The sequence below is a fragment of the Meleagris gallopavo genome, chromosome 15 (assembly GCF_000146605.3).
Source record: "Meleagris gallopavo isolate NT-WF06-2002-E0010 breed Aviagen turkey brand Nicholas breeding stock chromosome 15, Turkey_5.1, whole genome shotgun sequence".
NCBI classification, from domain to species: Eukaryota; Metazoa; Chordata; class Aves; order Galliformes; family Phasianidae; genus Meleagris; species Meleagris gallopavo.
Window position 1 is genome coordinate 1,660,322 of NC_015025.2, and position 19,294 is coordinate 1,679,615.

Sequence of the window (19,294 nt, forward strand, 5' to 3'; positions counted from 1 at the left end):
GCGTGCGGGGAGCCCCGCGGTACGGAGCTGCCCGGAGTGCCGGCCAAGGACCTGTTCGAGTGCGTGGATGTGGAGCTGGAGAGCGGCGACGCCAAGAAGGGGTATGGCAAGAGGAGGACTGTTCCCAAACGGCAGATCCAGCTGAAGAGGAAGGAGAGGAAGGAGGCGGGGTTCTTCCCGTGGGGGGACAGCTCGGCCCCGCAGCCGCTGCCCCCCGCCAGGAAGGAGCCCCCAGGGAAGGGCAGGGCTGGCGGCGAGGACTTCAAGTTCAACTACAAGCAGTTCGTGAAGACGGCCTCCTTGGATGGTGATGCCAGCAAGACCCGGATGGCTTCCAGTCTGGTAAAGAACGTGCTGGCCAAGAAGATGCAGTACGAGCAGCTCATCAAGATGGAGCAGCAGAAGGCGCTGCGGGGCAGCTCCACCTCCTCAGGGCCATCCTCGGCCGGCACTGACCTACTTGGGGACGGCATGGAGGGCAAGTCCAGCTCGCTGTCCAAGTCCGACCTCAGCGCCTCGGCCGAGGACGTGAGGCTGGTGGACATGGGGCTGGGGCCTGTCGGCGCCCACCGGCCGGCCAAGGGTGTGGTGTTGAGCGAGGCGACGCGGGAGAACGTCTGCAGGCTGAAGAAGACCTTCAATGAGCTCAACGAGAGGATGCGGTACCAGGAGGTGGTGCAGTGCCAGCGCCTGCCTGCTGCCGAGCCCTCCGCAGAGAGGACTCCCTACTGGCGAGCGCGAGCCCTGTTCGAAGGCCGCAGCGGGGATGGGAAGGTGCCGGCCGTCACCCCCAAATTTGAGAAGCCGCAGAAACCGTGGCCCAGCTTGAGGCAACGAGCCATCCGCCCCAGCAGGCCTCAGCTCGTCCCCTTTGAGCCCAAAAGCTTGGTGCCTCCCGACGTGCCACCCCAGAGCATCTTCACTTCCCAGGCGCGGGACGTGAGGTTGGGGCCACACAGCCGTGGGGAGGAGAAGCCACCGCCAGCGCCCCGAGAGCCCCCGGGATCTGGGATCTCTGTGGGTACCTCCACTGAGCCGAACAGCAAAGGCAAGGGGCTGGTGCCGCAGCCACGGGACGTGCGTAAGCTGCTCAAGAGCAGCTACAGCCTCAGCTTCGGCGCTGCTCGCGGACCCGCGGCTCCCAGCCCCAGCAGGGAAAGCAGTGGGGAGCCCAAGCCACCGTCCCCACTCGTCATCCACTGCACCTCAGTCCGACGCAGCGAGCCGACACCGAGCATCGTGCCACCTGCGGGTGGGGACGTGGGGACGGATGGCGTCCGAGAGCCTGCACCGGCACGCACCGAGGGCACGGCGGCGTCCACCAGGAGCCACCCAGCGCAGGGCTCACCCGTGCAAATCAGCAAGGTGCAGTCTGTGCGGAGAGAGGCAGCCACCAGCAAGAGCCCCCAGCCCGGCCCGGCCACCTGTCGCCAGCGCAGTGAGATCCATGTGCCGTCACTGGGGGGGACTGTGGAGGAAACGCACGTGGAGAGCCACCTCCACGTCCTGGTTGGGCCTCGGTCCCCGCCTGTGGCTGTGGAGGCCTCCCTGTCTCGGAGCAGTGCTGTGCTGAGGACGGAGAAGACCCTTCTCCTCCCACCGCCACCACTGAGCCCCACAGAGGAGGATGAGGAGCGTGGTCACGGTGTCATCATAGGGGACAGTGCTGGAGCAGACCAACATCGCAGCAGCGGGGACAACCCAGGGAGTGTCCAGGATGTGAAATCAGCGGTGAGAAGCACACTGAAGCCACCCACCTGTGAGCAGCCGGGCAGCCAGCTGGCCTCAGCGGGGAAGCACGGCCCCACAGACAGCACTGGCCCCACTGCACCATTTCAAGCGAGGGAGGCTGGTGAAGGTCCCTCTGTTCCCCCTGTGCCACTCTCCAGCAGGCCACTGGAACAGAGGGAGACCGTGGAGCACGTAACGAAGTGGCCAGGAGCCAGTGATCCACACCTTACTGTTGTCCAGGCAGACAACTCCAACTACTTGACAATTCCTGTGAAAGCCCCCAAACCTTCCCCAGTGCCAAAGGTGCCCCTGGTCCCCAGCCCAGGCACCACCTCCTTTGGGACCCCTTTGGTCCCCCACCCAAACAGCGTGTCTTTTGGGACCCCCTCGGTCCCAAACATGGCCACCATGCACTTCGGGACCCCTTCAGTCCCCAGTCCAGCCACTGCACCCATTGGGACCCCACTGGTCCCCCGTCCAACTAGTATGCCTTTTGGGACCCCTTCTGTCCCCAGTCCAGCCAGTGCATCCCTTGGGGCCTCCATGGTCCCCAACCTATCATCTTTTGAGACCCCTGTGGTCTCCAGCCTGACCAGCACATCCCTTGGGACCCCTTTGGTTCCTAGCGCAGCCAATTCCTCTTTTGGGACACCATTGTTCCCATACCCACTGGGTGCACCCTTTGGGACCTCTTTGGTCCCCAGTCCAGCTACTCCATCCTTTGGGACCGCTTCAGTCCCCAGGCTGCCCAACTCAACCTTTGGGACCTCTTTGGTTCCCAATCCATCCAGCACACCTTTTGCAACCCCTTCAGTCCCCAACCCAGCCGGCTCATCCTTCGGGGCTCCCTTGGTCCCCAACCCATCCAGCACACCTTTTGCATCTCCCTCTATCCCCAAGCGGGCCAGCTCATCCTCTGGGACCCCCTTGGTCACCAATCCAGCCACAACGTCCTTTGGGACTGTTCCATTCTCCAGGCCACTCAACTCAACCTTTGGTGCCCCTTTGGTCCCCAACTCATCCAACACACCCTTTATGATCCCCTCTGTCCCCATGCCAGCCAGCTCATCTTTTGGGACCCCCATGGTCAACAACCCAGACCCTACTTCCCTTGTGTACCCATCAATATCTAACGTGGCCAGATCTTCCTTTGGGTCTCCCTTATTCCCCAGCCCAGCCAGTGCTCCTCTGGGGACTGGTGTGTCCCCCCATCCCGGTGGGGAAGCCCCATGGAGCAAACCGCTCCCTGAGCCCCCCCAGCCCTCTGATGCTCTGGCTACTGCTGTGCCCCCAGCCCAGTCCCAACCTCACATGGAAGACGCTCCCCAGAGGACCGAGGGATCCTCGCCAAGCAGCAAGAGCACACCGAGCCCCACACGGCCCTTTGCTCCCCACCCATCTGCACACCGCAAGATGCTCGTTGATCCTGGCAGCGGAAAATGCTACTACATGGAAGCGCCACGGCAGCCCCAACTGAAAACACTTTACGACCCAGAGACAGGGCAGTACATGGAGGTGCTCATCCCACCGGTGCCTATGGCCTCGCACGCTGGATTCTACCACGCTCCCTTCAACCCCATGCTCTATGGCACACCCTACATGCCCTATGGCAGCTTCCCAGGGCTGTCAGCACCCCCGCTGCCCACTGTCTCCTCCCCAGCACAGCCTGACCCGCAGGGCCAGCCACCGACCTCTGAAAACCCCCGGGGCTTCTCCGGAACCTTCAGCCCCGATCCTAAGGGTGAGGGGCCACCTGCAGCTGGGGGTCCTGATTGTGGATACCTGGAGAGCCCCTATTACATCCCCACAGGGATGCGTGCCAGCCCCAGCCCCAGCCAGCCCCCAGCCCGTGCCAGCCCTGCTAGCACCGAGAAGGGACCACTGCCCCCGCTGTGATCCCCAAATGCAGTGCCAGCCCACATCGCCCTGAGCCCTGGCTGTAGGGACCCCATGGTTGTGGCTGAGCTGGTGTTGGGCACTGCCTGGGCCTGACTGGCTCCTAGAAGGAATGGGGAAAAGTGCCCCAGAGGGTTCCTGAAGTTGTAGGAGTGTGGCTGCAGCAGCAAAGGGACCATGTGCATGGCCCCGCTCCCCCCATCCTGCTGCTCCCATCCCAAGGGCGATGAACAGAGGCAGCGCAGCCACAGCACAGACTCGTGAAAATAGCAATAAAAGTGCCGGGCCAACATTAACCCTACAAACCCATCCGTGTCCGCGTTGTCTGTAAAGGGGACACAAGGGGCACAAATGTTCCTTTCAGGGCACATTCTGAGCAGAGCCTCAGGCACTGCAGACGGTGCCGGTGCACCGGTGGGAATGGGGGGTCACAAGGAGGAGGAGGAGGTGAGTTACTCCCAGGGAGGGTCTGGGGGAGGACGGGTGTAGGCATGGCAGGATTGAATCAAACCAGAATTCTGAATTAAACCAAAAAGCATAACTGAGGGCCAGACGGCTGCGGAGAGTGTCAGCCGGATGCAGGTGCATCGGCTGCGCATGGGTGCCTGGGGGTGATACCTCCTGCGCCCGCCCCCGTTGCTTCCAGCATGGCTCAGCAGTGCCAGGGCAGCAGCATGCAGGCAGTGCTGGTGCTGTGCGTGGCCTTCAGCCTGGCAGCAAGAACGGGGGCCGAGAACACATGTGGGGACCCTGAGGCCCCATCCTCATCCCACAGCATCCCTGCGCCCCAGATGAGTGCTGAGGAGCGGTTCTCGCCTCACATGCCTGAAGCCCTGCGCTGCGATGCATGCCAAGCCATTGCCTTCCAGGTGCGGGGGAACATCCACCAGCAGCCCTGCACTGTGCCAAGTGCTTCTGGCTGCTGGGATGGATAAGGGGGGTACTGGGTTGGGAGCGGGGTCATGGTGCATGGAAAGGGGCTGTGACACATGCAGAGGTGTCATGGCACATGGAGAGGGGTTGTGGTGCATGGAGAGGGGTCACCGCACATGGGGAGGGGGGTCATGGCACACGGCCACATCACGGTCACTTTCTCCTCAATTCCTGCCCCAGCTGGAGGGGTGGCTGAGCCGTGCGGAGGCAAAGCAGGGCAGGAAGGCGCTGAGCGAGTCGGACTACGTGGAGGTGCTGGAGCAGAGCTGCTCGCAGGACTGGGAGCTGTGAGTGGTGTGACCCTTCCGCAGAGTGCAGTGGGTCCGTGGGAGCAGACCCCAACCTCACGTCCCCCTGCAGTTACGGCGTGCAGGAGCTGAGAGGAGAGCGGCGGTTGATGGGGCCGGGGCTGCCAGGACAGGAGGCGATGAGCGTGGCAATGATGGGGGGGCCGTGGCCGGGCAGGTGAGCACTGCAGGGATGGGGGAGGACATGGGAACATGCATGTCCTGACGCTTCCCACTGCCCGCAGGCTGGCCAAGATGTGCCACAGCCTTGTGGGTGAGCACAGCGAGGAGCAGCTGTACAGAGCGCACCGACGGGGTCCCACCGATCTGCGGGAGCTGCTGTGCCACGGCGAGAAGGGGCCGTGCGCCCACCTAGGGGGGTCCAAGGCAGGGGGCTCGGCCCCCCCCAAGGCTCTGCAGAACGAGCTGTAGCCAGCAGCCTTCACGTGCCGTCACTATGGATGGTTAATGCTTAATGCCTGATGACCTTTGGAGCCAACCGCGTACTGCAGCACCGGACACACGCAGAGGGGACGCCGAGGGAGGTGGCACTGCCGGCACCATGCTGGGGACGCCGGGCTGCTGCTGTCACCATCCCAGCTCCGCATCTGTTTGCACTCGTGGGGACATCCCCGGTGGCACCCGTGCCCCAATTCTGCTGTTACTCTGTAACCCTCCACCTTAATGTTTGACCAAAGTGGCGCGGGCGGCGGTGCCAGCCCTAATTAAAGCAGTTAATCGCTCATCCCTCACCACCACCACACTCCCTGGTTTCACAACCCGCAGAGTAAAGTCCTCCCCGGCACAATATAAGCCACCGCGCGGTGACATCCCCGCACTGCCCAGGATGGGGACCCGCTCGGGAGAACTGCCCCAGCCCCAGGTGACCGCGGCTCTGACCCCGACCCCTCCACCCGTCCCCATTGGGTGTTAGGGAGGGGGGAGGTGGGGAGGGGCACAGCACCTCGGGGTGGCAAAGGGTGGGGGGAACTCAAGGGGGTGAGGTCCAGGGGACACACCAGGGACGTGGTGAGATGCAGTGGTTGAAACACAGCACCTGTGGGGTGCTACAGTTGCCACGGGGACAGCGGGGACCCCACCACCATACACTGGGCCCCCTGGGGCAGCACCCAGGGGCCCGAAGCCCTGCAGGGGTGGCCGGGCGGTGTCCCCACGTCCCCAGGAGGCCTCAGCCCTGTTCCCATGGCACACCCGGCACAACACCGATCCACCCATTGCCTCTCCCTGCCGCCAGGACACCAGCCCAGCCCTCCCCCCCTCTGGCCCTCAGCGTCCCGCCGGGGCAGGCAGGGTGAGCACTGTCCCCATCCCTGTCCCTGTCCCTGTCCCTAAGCCCCCGGGGCTGGCGGCGGGCTCAGCGCTTCCCCTTCAGCCGTGCCCTCCCCAGGCCCCCGTGGAGGACCGCGGCCCTCCCCCGGCTCGGCGGCAGTTTGACATGCTGTACCGGATCGAGGACGTGCCCCCCTGGTACCTCTGCATCCTGTTGGGCTTCCAGGTACGGCCCGGCCCCCACATCCCCAGAGCCTCCCACGGCTCCCCTCTGAGCCCCTCCCCACCGCTGTCCCCCCAGCACTACCTGACCTGCTTCAGTGGCACCATCGCCGTGCCCTTCCTGCTGGCCGAGAGCCTGTGCGTGGGCAAGGACCAGCTGACCGTCAGCTACCTCATCGGCACCATCTTCACCTGCGTCGGCATCACCACCCTCATCCAGACCACCGTGGGCATCAGGTAGGGCCGCTCCCCTCACCCCCGGCCCGCGTGCCTCCCAAGGGCTGCAGCCACCCCTCCCACCCCGCAGGCTGCCGCTGTTCCAGGCGAGCGCGCTGGCCTTCCTGGTGCCCGCCAAGGCCATCCTGGCACTGGAGAAGTGGCAGTGCCCACCCGAAGGTAGGACCAGAACGCACCGATGGCAGCACACCACGCTGCCCGCCAGCCCGGCGCTCACCTCCTCCATTCTCCGTCCCCAGAGCAGATCTATGGCAACTGGGTGCTGCCGCTCAACACCTCCCACATCTGGCAGCCCCGCATGCGGGAGGTACGGCCCGGCCCTGCCCCATGTGGCCCCACTGCCGCCCCGCATCCGCTCACGTGTCACCCCGCAGATCCAGGGGGCCATCGTGGTGTCCAGCCTGGTGGAAGTGTTCATCGGGCTGCTGGGGCTGCCCGGCGCGCTGCTCAGCTACATCGGGCCGCTCACCGTCACCCCCACCGTGTCCCTCATCGGCCTCTCCGTCTTCCAGGCTGCTGGCGAGCGGGCCGGCTCACACTGGGGCATCGCTGCGCTGTACGGCACCACGATGAGCACGCGGATGGTTTTCAGGCCCTTGTGCCAACGCTGCAGGTGGCACCGGTGGCACCTGGTGACCCCTGGTGTCCTCAGAGCCTCTTCTCCCCGCAGGTCCATCGTTCTCATCGTGCTCTTTGCGCAGTACCTGCGGAACGTCACCGTGCGCCTGCCCGGGTACCGCTGGGGACACGGCTTCGTCCTGCTGCGCGTGCAGATCTTCAAGATGTTCCCCGTAGGGATGGGGCTGGGGAGGCGCTGAGGAGCACTGCCGGGGGTGTCCCCCTGCCCACATGTCCCCTTTGCTGCCCGCAGATCATCCTGGCCATCATGGTGATGTGGCTGCTCTGCTACCTGCTGACACGTGCTGACGTGTTCCCCAGCCACCCTGAGGAGTATGGCTACAAGGCCCGGACGGACGCGCGTGGGAATATCCTCTCGGTGGCCCCCTGGTTCCGTTTCCCCTACCCCTGTGAGTGACCCATGGCGACACGGGCAGGGAGTGGGCACGGCATCACCAGGGCACACACCCCAAGGTGGTGGCACATCCCCACGGCGGTGGTGCTCCCCTCAGGTCAGTGGGGGCTGCCTACAGTGACCTCAGCAGCCGTGCTGGGCATGTTTAGTGCCACACTGGCCGGCATCATCGAGTCCATCGGGGATTACTACTCCTGTGCGCGGCTGTCAGGAGCGCCTGCACCCCCAGTGCATGCCATCAACAGGTATGGCAGTGCTGCGGGGACGGGGACATCACTCTGCACCCCGGCAGTACCCCACTGCCTGCACCTGGCTCCCATTCTGCGCCCATGGCTGCTTCATGCTTCCACTTCCCGGTGGTGCAGGGCCACCTCCTCCCCACTGGCACACCCCCACACCTTGGGCACATCTCCAAAGCCACCGCAGAGAACGGCACCCTCTGTTCATCCCCCAGGGGCATTTTCACAGAAGGCATCTCCTGCATCATCGCGGGGTTGATGGGAACGGGTAACGGCTCCACCTCCTCCAGCCCCAACATCGGGGTGCTGGGCATCACCAAGGTACCACCCGACCTGCGCGCTCCCCATCCCCAGGGGGTCACAGCCACCTCCACGCACCGCCTGCGTCCCCCCGAGCAGGTGGGGAGCAGGAGGGTGATTCAGTATGGCGCTGGGATCATGCTCATCCTGGGCACCATCGGAAAGTTCACCGCGCTGTTCGCCTCACTGCCCGACCCCATCCTCGGCGGGATGTTCTGCACGCTGTTTGGTAACTGCACCGCACAGGGAGCAGTGGGTGGCACTGGAGCTGCACTGAGGACTGACCTGTCCTACAGCACTGCAGCTCCCACAGCACTTGGCCACACCTCTGCTTGCAGGCATGATCACAGCTGTCGGCCTCTCCAACCTGCAATTTGTTGACATGAACTCTTCCCGCAACCTTTTTGTGCTGGGCTTCTCCATGTTTTTTGGGCTGACGCTGCCCAACTACCTGGATGCCCACCCCAAAGCCATTAACACAGGTACCAGGAGCCCCTCACACTATTTGCCAGCAGCACCCCGGTGCGATAGTGCTTAGGGCGAGCAGGGCAGATCTCTCAGTCTGTGCACCTTAACGTGGCTCTGCTTGCTAACCTGCAATGGTAAGTGCACTTGTAGGGCAAATGTGACTTAAGTTGGGAAGGCAGCTCCAAGATGCAGCTCAACGAACCTCAAAGCAGCACAGGGAGTGGGCAGCAGCACCTCTGAACACCATGTACCCAACGTGGGATGCAGCACACGCAGTGCTTCCCATCCCTGCCCCGCTCAGCCTGTCCCTCCCGCAGGCGTCCCCGAGCTGGACCAGATCCTGACGGTGCTGCTGACCACCGAGATGTTTGTGGGAGGTACCCTGGCCTTCATCCTGGACAACACCATCCCAGGTAGGTGCAGCGGGCCAGGCGCGGGGCTGGGGTGGGCATCGCATCCCAGTGCACAGCAGCTGTGCCTGCCCGCAGGGACGCGGGAGGAGCGGGGACTGGTGCAGTGGAAGGCGGGCGCGCACGCAGACAGCACGGCCTCCGCCGACCTGAGGAGCTACGATTTCCCCTTTGGGATGAGCGCGGTGAGGAGGAGCCGCTGGCTGCGGCACGTGCCCATCTGCCCGCTCTTCACCGGCTTCGCCTGGCGGGCAAAGAAGAGCCGCGCAGCAGCCGATGGCACACAGGACGGCGCCGACGGGACGGCTGTCTGCACCAAGGTGTGATGGGGGTGGCTGCGGAGGGGCTGAGCCAAGCGCTGGGCTCCCATCAGAGAGCACCGCCCGGGCTGCGAGCCCTCCGCTCCAACACAGCGCTGGGGGAAGGCGCTGCCTGTGGGAATGGCAATGGCTTGGTTTAGCGTGGGGCTGCCGCGCCAGTGGGGCTCCCAGGCGCCGGCCTCAGCCCACGCTGCCTTCAGACGCGCTCAAAGCCCTGCTGCAGCTCAGCAGCTTCCGCCGAGGCACCGCGAGCACCAGGCTGCGCCGTGCCCTTGGCTCCTGCGGGGCTGCACAGCAGACGCAGCTGGTGCTGTACCGGGCCCAGCATTCAGAGCAGTCCGTTTTAAGGTTATGCATTAAAAAACATCCAAACCCACGGCCCCCGTCATTTCTGACACTGGGCTTAATGCTGAAACCCAAAGCTGAAGGCAGCGCTGGGCTGGCACGGCCCTGACACAGCCAGGCACAGGTGGCCTCTCCCTCCCTCCCCATCCCACGCAGAAGAGCACAAAGAGCGAAAGAGATCTCACGGGAGAAGATAAGGACGGTTTATCATAAAATCATATGACTTGGGTGGGAAGGGACCTCAAGGATCACCAAGTTCCAAACCCCTGCATCAGGAAGGCCTGCCAGCCTTTAGGTCAGATGTTACATGAGGTTATCCATAGCCTCATCCAACCTGGCCTTGAACATCCCCAGGGATGGGACATCCACAGCCTCCCGGGGCAGCCTGTGCCAGCACCTCACCACCCTCCCAGTGAAAAAATAAGTTAATAGTAAGTGAAGGAAGGAACAGGAGGGAGATAACCAACAACATGAAGATCCAAGCAATGCAAATGCAATCACTTGTCTCCTCCCATGGGCACACTGGTGCCCAGCAGGCTCAGCAATGGAAGAACCCTCCCACCAATTGGGCTGCGCCAGCAACAGCCAGACCCCAGCATTATCAGCACTGCTTCAGTCACAAACCCAAACACAGCACCCTTGGGAGAGCTGCACAGAAAGATAACCGTCCCAGACAAACGCAGCACAGACACAAAACAATTCAAAGCCAGCAGCTCCTAAAAGCCAGAGGCTGACTACTTTGTTTCACTGCACTGATTTTAGCACAAATTGACACATAGCCAGGGATCACTCCAACCTCCTCATCTGGGGTTGAACTCCTGGCTGGAAGCAGAGCCCTTCAGCACCTTCCTACTGACATCTACATGCCCCCAGCAGACACCACCACTGCATTCACCCCTCCCATAAACCTTTCTATATTATGGAGTCACCTGGGATAAGAACAAAGCACAAAAGCAAATCACAGCAAGCCTGGGTGTTTTGCAAGCTGGCTCCAACTGAAGCATTCAGCTGCCAATCGCCCAGAGCTGAGTGCACCTGGGCTCAGAGCCCCCAGACAGAGCTCAGGGACAAGGGCTGCAAGCAAACCAGCTGCCAGCCCTGCAGGGACTCTGCTGGAACCCCAGCTTCAGCTCCAGTCAGCTGTATGTGGTGCTCTGCTATTTCCCAACCCCATCTTTGGGGACTTGAACTTAAACAGTTTCCAAAAACAGCAGAAACACCAGAAGAGTTTTGGTACATCTGGGAAGGTCAGCAGATCTGGGAAAGGAAAAGGCAGCTCTGGCCAGGGAGGCCAGGAGATGAGATGGATGCTTTGCAGAGCAGCTCTCAGCACATGTGAATGCTCTGGGAGAGCAGATCTGCCAGCTGGAGAAGACTGGCAAAGCAAATTGGTTCTGCTGTAGTACTGGTGCAAAGGCAGTGCCTCTCTTCCTGCTGTGATTTCTGAGGTGTTCCCATTTGGTTTACCCAGAATTTAAGAGGAAAATAATAATAATAATAATACATATATATATATATAAACAGCAAGGTTGGGCAAGGTTCTGATGCAAGAGTGGATCAAGGCCCCACCTGCAGGCTGCCAGGAGCTGCTGGCACATCCACCCCACAGCCTGCCCACCCCTTCCTGCAGCTGTGGGGCTTTATGACAGAACAGCACTGAGAGCACCCAGCTCCAGCTGCCCAGGCAGGGCCTCCCAAAGCCCGTGTCAAGCAGTGGGTTTTATATAGCGCCGTCAGCTGCTAACTGGAACTTCCTGTGCTGCCAGAACAGCGGGGCTGAACAGGGATTAGCAGTGATGAGAACGCAGGAAAATATGCTCAGGCAAACACACAAAGCAGTCGGGCTTCATAGGAGGGGAGGAAAAAAGCAGTCAGAGCCCCAGCTGAGACCGGTTCAGACTATCCTGTCACAAGCAGCCTTACAGACACCATATCTGACATGAACACAGAACCCCAGAGATTGGAAGGGACCTCTGGAGACACCCCAGTTCAAACTCTGCCACTGCAGGCTGCACAGGGAGGCATCCAGGCTCAGGGTATCTCCAGAGGAAACTCCACAGGAGGAGGAATACATTTCCCTGAGATGCACATTCACGAGACAGTCACCAAATCGTTTCTACTATTATTTATTTTTTTAAATATTTTTGAAAAAATATAATTTTTTTACAATATTTTCAACTTAAACACTATTCACACTGAACACGTATGGCAGCTTAACCTACCCAAGTATGAAGTTTAAGAAGCCAAAACTGTTCTAGCTTTATTAAAAGAAAAAAAAAAAAAAAGGAAGTCATTGTGCTGTAGACTATCGTGTAGTGATGATTAAACAAAGCAAGGGAAAAGCACCACTCAAATCACTAATGCTAGGGTTTGCTTGGTTAAATCCAGCTATAATAAAGTTGTACGCTAAAAGTTACCCAGACATCGCCATGTCTGTATGTGGGCTCTTGGAAGAAACTGTGATGAAACTCACATGTCCTGTAACATAATTAGGAAGTGAAACATTGCTAACATGATAACATACTGCGAGTGCAGGGAATCCCTTCCGTCCCACCGCTGGGATGTTAGTTCAGTAGCTGAGATCTATGACTCTGTGCAGGTCTGTACGATTTCTGTTACAGCTCAGGCTGCCCAAAAGAAGCATGAATATATATATATTTTAAGGGGAAAATGTAACATTAGTAACAATACTGATAATTCAAAGGAAAGTTAGCTAATCTGCATAACAATCAGATAACCTTGCTTTCATTTTAAAGTTAAGGCATTATCAGGTGCAAACTAGCACCAGTTAACACATCTTTAGTTAAAAACAGACCATCCAAAGCAAATTCCAAGTCCTACTTAAAAAGACAGAGTCTGCAGAAGGTTTATAAATGTGGTACTTTGTCTCAACTTGACTGGTGCTTCCTACCTCACTGTCTCCTTTGCAGAGAGCCAGGGCCCAATTATGTTTCCATTAAACTTTTGACAGATTTACTTAGTAACAGTCTCAGCACTTTTTATTGAGCATGCAAGACTAACAAAACTTTGGCAATGCATAAGTGTAACACAGTGACAAGAAGAGAGAGCTTTTACAATTAAATCTTCTAATACTGGCTTCACAGTGTGGAAATTGTGCTACATCCACCAAAAGAGGGCCCAGTCTACTCAAATATTTAAGTACTTCACCCCAGGAACAAACTCCTTTGCGTTTGGATTCAGATTACTCTTGACCTGAGGAAGGAAAAAACAGAACTCCAGTTGAATCGTTATTTTCATCCTCTACTTCTAAACTGAAATACACTTCCAGGAGGACAGCATTAAGAACATGCAGAGCACCAGGCACACTGCATGCCCTCTGCACCCACAGAAAGCCCCTGCACTCACTAGAGAAGCACACTCTGCTCGCACCTATCCATCCTTCATTAGCCCCACCTGCACACTTCAGTCAGATGAGGGCTCAGTGAGTAACAAAACAAACAAGGCATGCACCAGAACCAGCAACTTCCATTAATGCTGAAACAGCTTCTTCTGAAGTTAAGTTAAATGCACCACAAGGCATTTTGTTCTTAAGCAAGAAGAGACTTGCTCCAGGAACTTAAGCCACCCCTGAGAATTCAATGCATACTAGGTTGTTCAGTGCCTGTGTCCATCCCCCAGGGCAGCAGCTAATCTACAGTCAGTGTTCTGCACTTACAGGTGGGCAGCCAGCACCTCCAAAATAAGCCACTCACTATCAAAAAAATAAACAAAGAGAGGAGTAGGCTTTTGTGCTCTTGAGTCCCAAGCTGCCACCTGCAGCTGCTTAGCCTTGGGAAAGTTTATAGGCTTGTATCTGAATTTCACAGCAGTTGTGTGATATGACTGCGTGCTTCCTGTGCCACACACAAGGAACTCCCCATTTCGTTAAGGAAAACTTGTACACACTGCCCTTTCAGTTAAGCTCCATACTAAGAAGCTGTAGAGCAAGAAAGAGGGAAATAACCAGTTTATTTAGCTGCTTCCTTCTTCCTTAGAATTTCCACAAAGAGAGCTGCTATGGTGCCAGTGATCCAAATCAGACCCTGGAATGGTTTGTACCTACCTAATATGTAAGAGCTGACAAATGCAGAATTAAACTTGATGCAGTCCTGCCATGACAGCTCACTCAGAGCTCTCCACTCGCTGCCTCTCTCTCATAATGAAGTATGCATGCCCAAACCCACTTGAATATATGCCATGGCCTAAAAAAGGCACCACGTGGTTATGAAGAAAATCGCTGAACAGGTTTTATCACCTGGGGGAGCATACCTTACTCAGCTGCTGCACATGTCCCCTTCCATCATACGTGGTTTAAGAGTCCCTGGTCTAACATAAAGGATTTTCTATTGCTACTATCAGCAACCAAAATCAGCCATGGATAAAGAGATGCCAAGTTTTAGAAATACAACAAGAAAGTGAGTTTACCACCAGATCCTCCAGTGATGAGCTGTCACTGATAACAAGGTCATTGAACTGGTCCTGGATTTGATCCATTGTTTGTGGGAGATCACGGGCTGGAATAAACCATTCGTGCTCCTCCTCTTCCTCCAGCATCTCTTGGAAACAGCGCTCAATAAATTCTTCTTCCCACAACTCCTCTTCAATCTATTCAATGGGAAGAAAATGCCTTATCAGTAAAGCTGCTGAAAGCTTACATCTTCCCTTCAGTGTCTGTGCACCTAGCTGACCTCCTTTCTAGCCAAGCAACAGGACTTCTGGCAGAACACCACTGGTGCTGCACAAAGGCAAGCAGCTTTGTTTTTTTAATGTCAAGAAGTGCTTTGTCCCAGGAGCTTATGGCTGGAAGAGAACAGCAGCCCTAGCTGCTCAGGTAGCACTTTCTGTGGGGAGCTTGCTATGAGCTCAAGGAGAGGCAGAATGTTGGTTCCAAGTGACAGAACCCACTGGAAGGGAACCAGGGATGACACACACAGCTCTGCACATTCTGTGAGGCTCCCTGGGGAAAAAGCAACTGCCTGTCACCTGGAGCAGGGAGCAAGTAGCAAGCAGCATCTCTCCCACACCTTTATGTTTGCAGGGTGCAGTTCTTGTGAGTTCTTTATATGATGTTAGCAGTTGTTGGGATTGCTGCCCTGCTGTACTAAAAGCAGGGTGGATCAACTGATGCAGAACTGATACGCACGGCAAAGATTAAAGGCAAGTTTTGCTTGGCTGTTCAGTAAACAAGCTTTGGAGGGTGTTGATCCTGACAAACTTTCCATGTCCCGCATCAGAGCTCAAGAGAGGAAAGCTGGGAAATAGAAGCTGACTTGCCAAAAGTAAGGGGGTAAAAAAAAAAAAATATGATTCAGAACACATTCATTCAGTGGAAGCTTCAGTTCTCTTATTTTCCTTCACTCTGAAATCACACATGCACTCAATCCTCAAGTGGAAATTCAGTTACATTCCTGAAGTTAGTGTCAGAGCTCAGAATTCCCACACATTGAGGCTCCCAGTGATTGGGAACACACGCACCAGCTCACTTAGTGCTCAAGATGCACAGCTTCTGGGAAACAGGGACTCACACCCATGCTCTAAGTGACTGTGCAGAGAATTCAAACCCCACGAGACACTGACTTATCAGTTTCCCTGCTGGTAAAGCAGCCCAGCAAGGGGCAGCAACCTCCAGGCAATCCTTCCTGTGAAGGTTCTCCATCCTGTGTGTGTGGGCAAAAGGAAGCTGTGGGCACACAGCCACAAGCTAGTGTTACAGCAGGGCTTGTCCAGCTCCAGGTTTTTGTTACAGGATGCATACCTACACGTGCTTCCACTCTAGAAGTCATAAATGCTTAATCCCCAGATGTCTCTCAGTTAATGCTGCTCATTTGTATCCTCCAGCCCCTGACTAACTTGTTCAGCTTCTCACAGTAGGACGTGCCTCCAAAGAGGAGCACATCACACAGCTTGCTGTGTCCTCACCTCCTCCCCACCTGCCCTGCTCTCTGAAAACAGTGCACCTGAAAAGCAGTTGATTTGCCACCCACCTCCCAGCTCATTCCCCAGGTGCTATGCTAGTTACAGACAGTCCCTGAGGAGGAAAAACCCACCCAGCAGGAAGCAGCACTGAGACCATCCTGACACTTGCAAAAGAGAAGGTTTTTTGTCAGCATGCTGCATTTCAGATTAGCTGGGTGCTCCAAGGAAAGGGCTGCAGACATACTGTTTCCTAAGCTCCACTTGAGCCTGCAGCACATTCAGACTGTAAAGGAGTACAGAGAAAACAGCAACCTGAGTACAAAGACCAAGTAATCATTAAGAGAAGGGCAGCAGAAAGAGGGGGGCTCCTCCCTGCCTCTAACAGAGAGAAAATTGTGCCCAGCTGTAAGGTGGAAGCAAAAGTCCAGGCTTCCTTCCAAGCAGGTTGTGAAGACCAGCTCTAAGTTACTTCCACGTTAATTAAGTGTTAAGCAATCCTTCCAGGACTTAAGTATTAAGTCACCTAACAACCATGTCCGTCAAGTCCTGTGTGAACAACAGCCCTGCTGGTGAGGCAGGTATGCACCTGAATGCATCCAGCTCCAAACTGCAGCTGGCATGTTTGTACTTGTGAAACCAGAGCAGCTCGGCAGCCCAGTGAGACCAGTCCCTGCTGAAGTGCCACGTAAAGGCTGTCAGCTACGCTTCTTCCTCCCACCTGCAGAAGTGGGGAATTAGTGGATGCTTCAGAACAGCCTGCATCGCCTCCATTTTCACCATTACAGACAGTAAGTGTAAGAATAAAAAAGTGAATGAAGTTGCCTAGGAGCATTCTAGCAAACCAATCTGAAATCCCACCACAAAAGGATTCCCAGCCCTGCACCCCAGTCAGTAGGCACAGCACCACTCCCTACAGCTACAACACAGCAAGGCAAAGCACGGGACACTGGGAAAGGGAAAGGACTTGCCTGCCTGTTAAATTCCTCTTCGTTTTCCATCCACATGTACTCCGCGAAGGGATTGTCATCTTCGTGAGAATGACCATTTATGATCACATCTTCACTGATGATGCTCGGGCTAGTACTGCTGCGACTGGGATCTTTCATGGCTGCCTCTTTGATCTGAAGTCTGCAATTAAGAAATGCAGTAATTAAAGACGTGCACATTCGCCTGTCGCCCTGCCCGTGGAGGGCTGCACCTCCACATGAAGGTGCAGGTGGCTGCACTGTGTGATGGCACCGAGATAACACACAGAACAAGGTGCTCTGCTAAGTGCCAGGGCTCAGCACACCGCATCCACTGCTGGCCATTCCGGAGACTTCCCCAACTTAAACCTGAGCAGCAGCACCAAGGCTGAGGCAAAGTGATAAAATGGAGGCAGCAAGCTGGTGTGCCTGCCCACAGGCACCGCGGGACAAAACCCAACCTGATTTTGTCTTTTTCACAACAACAATACTGCAGCTTTACCATCAGGCTCACAAAGCATCCAAGTTCAGAGACCTGCCTGCTGGTATCCTGTGCTCTGCACCAAAAACATTTGTGCTGTAATGAGGCAATCCTATTGTTCTTCCCACACCACGCTTAAGCGGAGATACAAACGCTGGAAGAGCTAAGCACTGCTTGGAACTCAGACTGGCAGCACTGAGTACTTTGACAGCAGCCTACAGCAATGACGTTTAACAGTCAGACTTCAATGTTCATGGCTTGGTGTATTTTCAGGAGCTGTGCTAACCAGCAGCCCAGCTCTGCCTCACGTGGGCACAGCCAAGCTGTAACACCGGCCGCAGTGACCAGTACCCATTTCCAGTTTGGGACCAAACAGCACTACCAATTTGCAACCAGTGCAGCCGTGAGAAAAATTCGTTTGTATCTTATTCTCAAATCAACATCTTAGCTGTCTACATATCAAAATGACTCAGTTACAATAGATAGCTGCTTCTCCCACTATCTACTATATACACAAGAGAGAAGCCTCTAATGCTGCTACAGTAGTGGGGCTTCTCATGCTGAAATACAAAGGGAAAACATGAGCTGCTGCTATCCCTAAGATCTACAGACCTGCCACATCCCAGTGCCCAGCTGAGGAAAGCAGAAAGAAAAGGACCTTGCTGACTTTGCTCCACTCGTGGGTCCTAATTCAAATAATCTTCATGCAGAAGTCAGTTCAGCTCCCTGGCAGGGCAACAAATGAGACACAAATGGGTATTTCAGCAACAGAACACAAGTTTCTCTCGATGTCCTTTCCAAACAGACCTGCAAGGGATTACAGGCAGTGCTCAACACAAACCTGGGAAAGGCACGCATGTAACACCCCAACTCAAGCCTGAAATGGCTTTAAGCAGCTTCAGCTGTTCACCAGCTCACACACCATATGGACTGGAAGAAATAAAAGACTGCAGAGTCTAAAAAGCCTACTTAAAAAAAAAAAATATATATATATATATATATAATTAGCATGTATCTTCTCATGCTTTCTATGAAGCACGCACCGGGCTTCCTGCACACCACCACCACGTGCTGCAGGTGAAATAATGCCTCAGCAATGTATGGCACTCAGGCCAAACTCCAGGGAGCTTCTGTGCAGAGAACACTGCACCCAGAAAAGTTCATAAAGGTTGAAACAAACAGCAAAACAACGACTGTAAAACCTTGAAAGGTTAATGTGTTGAAGCACAAGGAGCTTTCCTAGTTCCTAAACACTGGAGCAGAATGAGCTCTTTGGTTTTGGAGAGGGAAGAAGAGCAGTGTTTCGCATTTGGACTGAACTCCTTCCATTATTCTCAAGGACGATGTGGTTGATCCTCAAGAAAGATCCAGAGCTCCAACCAAACGTTTGAAGTTCGCGATGATGCCCTAAGTCTGCTAATTAACATATATATATGTGCATTTATTTCCAACAGGCACACATGTAAGCACTTATCCTGCACTAATAGCCACTAAGCCCCGGGCCAGTGCCTTAGTCACAGCAGTGCTGGTCCTTTGATTTTCTGCAGTTCACAAGACATTGCTGTTTCCCCACTCCAGTCAGCGACCAGCCTGTGCTCGGCTGTGAGGATGAGATCAGCCTCAGCTGTTTCAGGGCAATTAGGTGCAGGCAGCCCCGAGCACTCGTTAGCCCTGAGAAAAAGCAGCACCTAAAGAGGCTGCTGTAGGAAACAGTGCAGGAACCACTGCAGTGTGAATAGGAACAGATACACCTATCATCTGGAAATGGGTGGAGAGCAAAGGATCTCAAAGCTCTGTGCACTGCAACGGGACAAATAGCATCAGCAGTGCTATGAAATAGAAAAGTGGAGCGTTCTGCTATGGTGGTGTGAGATTTGGCCCCAAACTGTCCTGGGATGGGGCTGGGAAGAGTGCAAATATTTAAGGGGAAAAAAAATAACGAAGAGAACTGAGAAATTGCCTCCAAAGAATGGAACTTCCAGCAGAGCGCACCGCTCTGTGCAGGAGGGGCAGCTCAGACCTGTGGCTGCCAACGGAGGTGTGCCCACAGCCCTGCCGAGCTGCACTGGGGAGCTTAAAGGCCAACAACAAAGGAATGCGATCTGACACCTACTGCCGATAGGAAGGCGTGAGTCCACACGGCAGGGCCCCGAGCCTCGATAACACAAAGGGAAAACGAAAAAGAGGAGGGGAAAACAAACACGAAAACAGAAAGGGAAAA

General features: G+C 56.0%; 4 protein-coding genes across 5 annotated transcripts; 3 read left to right on the plus strand and 1 right to left on the minus strand.

The window, feature by feature from the left end:
* Positions 1–3: 3 nt before the first annotated feature.
* PROB1 (proline rich basic protein 1) lies at positions 4–3,934 on the plus strand (the record flags this gene model as incomplete). Its single annotated transcript, XM_010718855.3, has 1 exon — positions 4–3,934. A coding segment is annotated over one exon (3,624 nt), but the record flags the coding sequence as incomplete, so codon positions are not given.
* Positions 3,935–4,246: 312 nt separating this feature from the next.
* Positions 4,247–5,592, plus strand: MZB1 (marginal zone B and B1 cell specific protein). Its single transcript, XM_010718856.3, has 4 exons — positions 4,247–4,496; positions 4,741–4,847; positions 4,921–5,025; positions 5,093–5,592. The coding sequence occupies exons 1-4, from the start codon at positions 4,275–4,277 to the stop codon at positions 5,277–5,279; spliced, it is 621 nt and encodes a 206-aa protein (XP_010717158.1). The 5' UTR covers positions 4,247–4,274; the 3' UTR covers positions 5,280–5,592.
* Positions 5,593–5,643: 51 nt separating this feature from the next.
* SLC23A1 (solute carrier family 23 member 1) lies at positions 5,644–11,996 on the plus strand. The gene is made up of 15 exons (XM_010718857.1): positions 5,644–5,730; positions 6,103–6,159; positions 6,256–6,363; positions 6,439–6,596; positions 6,667–6,755; positions 6,836–6,903; positions 6,971–7,152; positions 7,267–7,387; positions 7,468–7,624; positions 7,727–7,874; positions 8,084–8,189; positions 8,268–8,397; positions 8,507–8,650; positions 8,954–9,049; positions 9,125–11,996. Exons 1-15 carry the CDS (start codon positions 5,695–5,697, stop codon positions 9,370–9,372), a joined length of 1,848 nt encoding a protein of 615 aa, XP_010717159.1. The 5' UTR covers positions 5,644–5,694; the 3' UTR covers positions 9,373–11,996.
* PAIP2 (poly(A) binding protein interacting protein 2) lies at positions 11,822–17,812 on the minus strand. 2 transcript variants are annotated; one of them, XM_003210247.4, is made up of 4 exons: positions 17,732–17,812; positions 16,596–16,755; positions 14,137–14,316; positions 11,822–12,924 (listed from the first exon to the last, which is right to left on the minus strand). In XM_003210247.4, exons 2-4 carry the CDS (start codon positions 16,731–16,733, stop codon positions 12,859–12,861), a joined length of 384 nt encoding a protein of 127 aa, XP_003210295.1. In that variant the 5' UTR covers positions 16,734–16,755; positions 17,732–17,812; the 3' UTR covers positions 11,822–12,858. The 2 variants fall into 2 exon arrangements, with proteins under 2 accessions (XP_003210295.1, XP_010717160.1); XM_010718858.3 differs by having other exon boundaries at positions 17,686–17,792.
* Positions 17,813–19,294: the final 1,482 nt, after the last annotated feature.

Bases quoted from the DNA above. Each gene is read 5' to 3' on its own strand.
- MZB1 (XM_010718856.3), top strand. From the start codon at position 4,275: ATGGCTCAGCAGTGCCAGGGCAGCAGCATGCAGGCAGTGCTGGTGCTG. The intron at 4,497-4,740 runs GTGCGGGGGAAC...TTCCTGCCCCAG, and splicing joins GCCAAGCCATTGCCTTCCAG to CTGGAGGGGTGGCTGAGCCG. The intron at 4,848-4,920 runs GTGAGTGGTGTG...GTCCCCCTGCAG, and splicing joins TGCTCGCAGGACTGGGAGCT to TTACGGCGTGCAGGAGCTGA.
- SLC23A1 (XM_010718857.1), top strand. From the start codon at position 5,695: ATGGGGACCCGCTCGGGAGAACTGCCCCAGCCCCAG. The intron at 7,625-7,726 runs GTGAGTGACCCA...TGCTCCCCTCAG, and splicing joins GTTCCGTTTCCCCTACCCCT to GTCAGTGGGGGCTGCCTACA. The intron at 8,398-8,506 runs GTAACTGCACCG...CTCTGCTTGCAG, and splicing joins GATGTTCTGCACGCTGTTTG to GCATGATCACAGCTGTCGGC.
- PAIP2 (XM_003210247.4), bottom strand. From the start codon at position 16,733: ATGAAAGATCCCAGTCGCAGCAGTACTAGCCCGAGCATCATCAGTGAA. The intron at 14,317-16,595 runs GCAAGTCCTTTC...CCCATTGAATAG, and splicing joins AAGAGGAATTTAACAGGCAG to ATTGAAGAGGAGTTGTGGGA. The intron at 12,925-14,136 runs GTAAACTCACTT...TTCCTTCCTCAG, and splicing joins CATCACTGGAGGATCTGGTG to GTCAAGAGTAATCTGAATCC.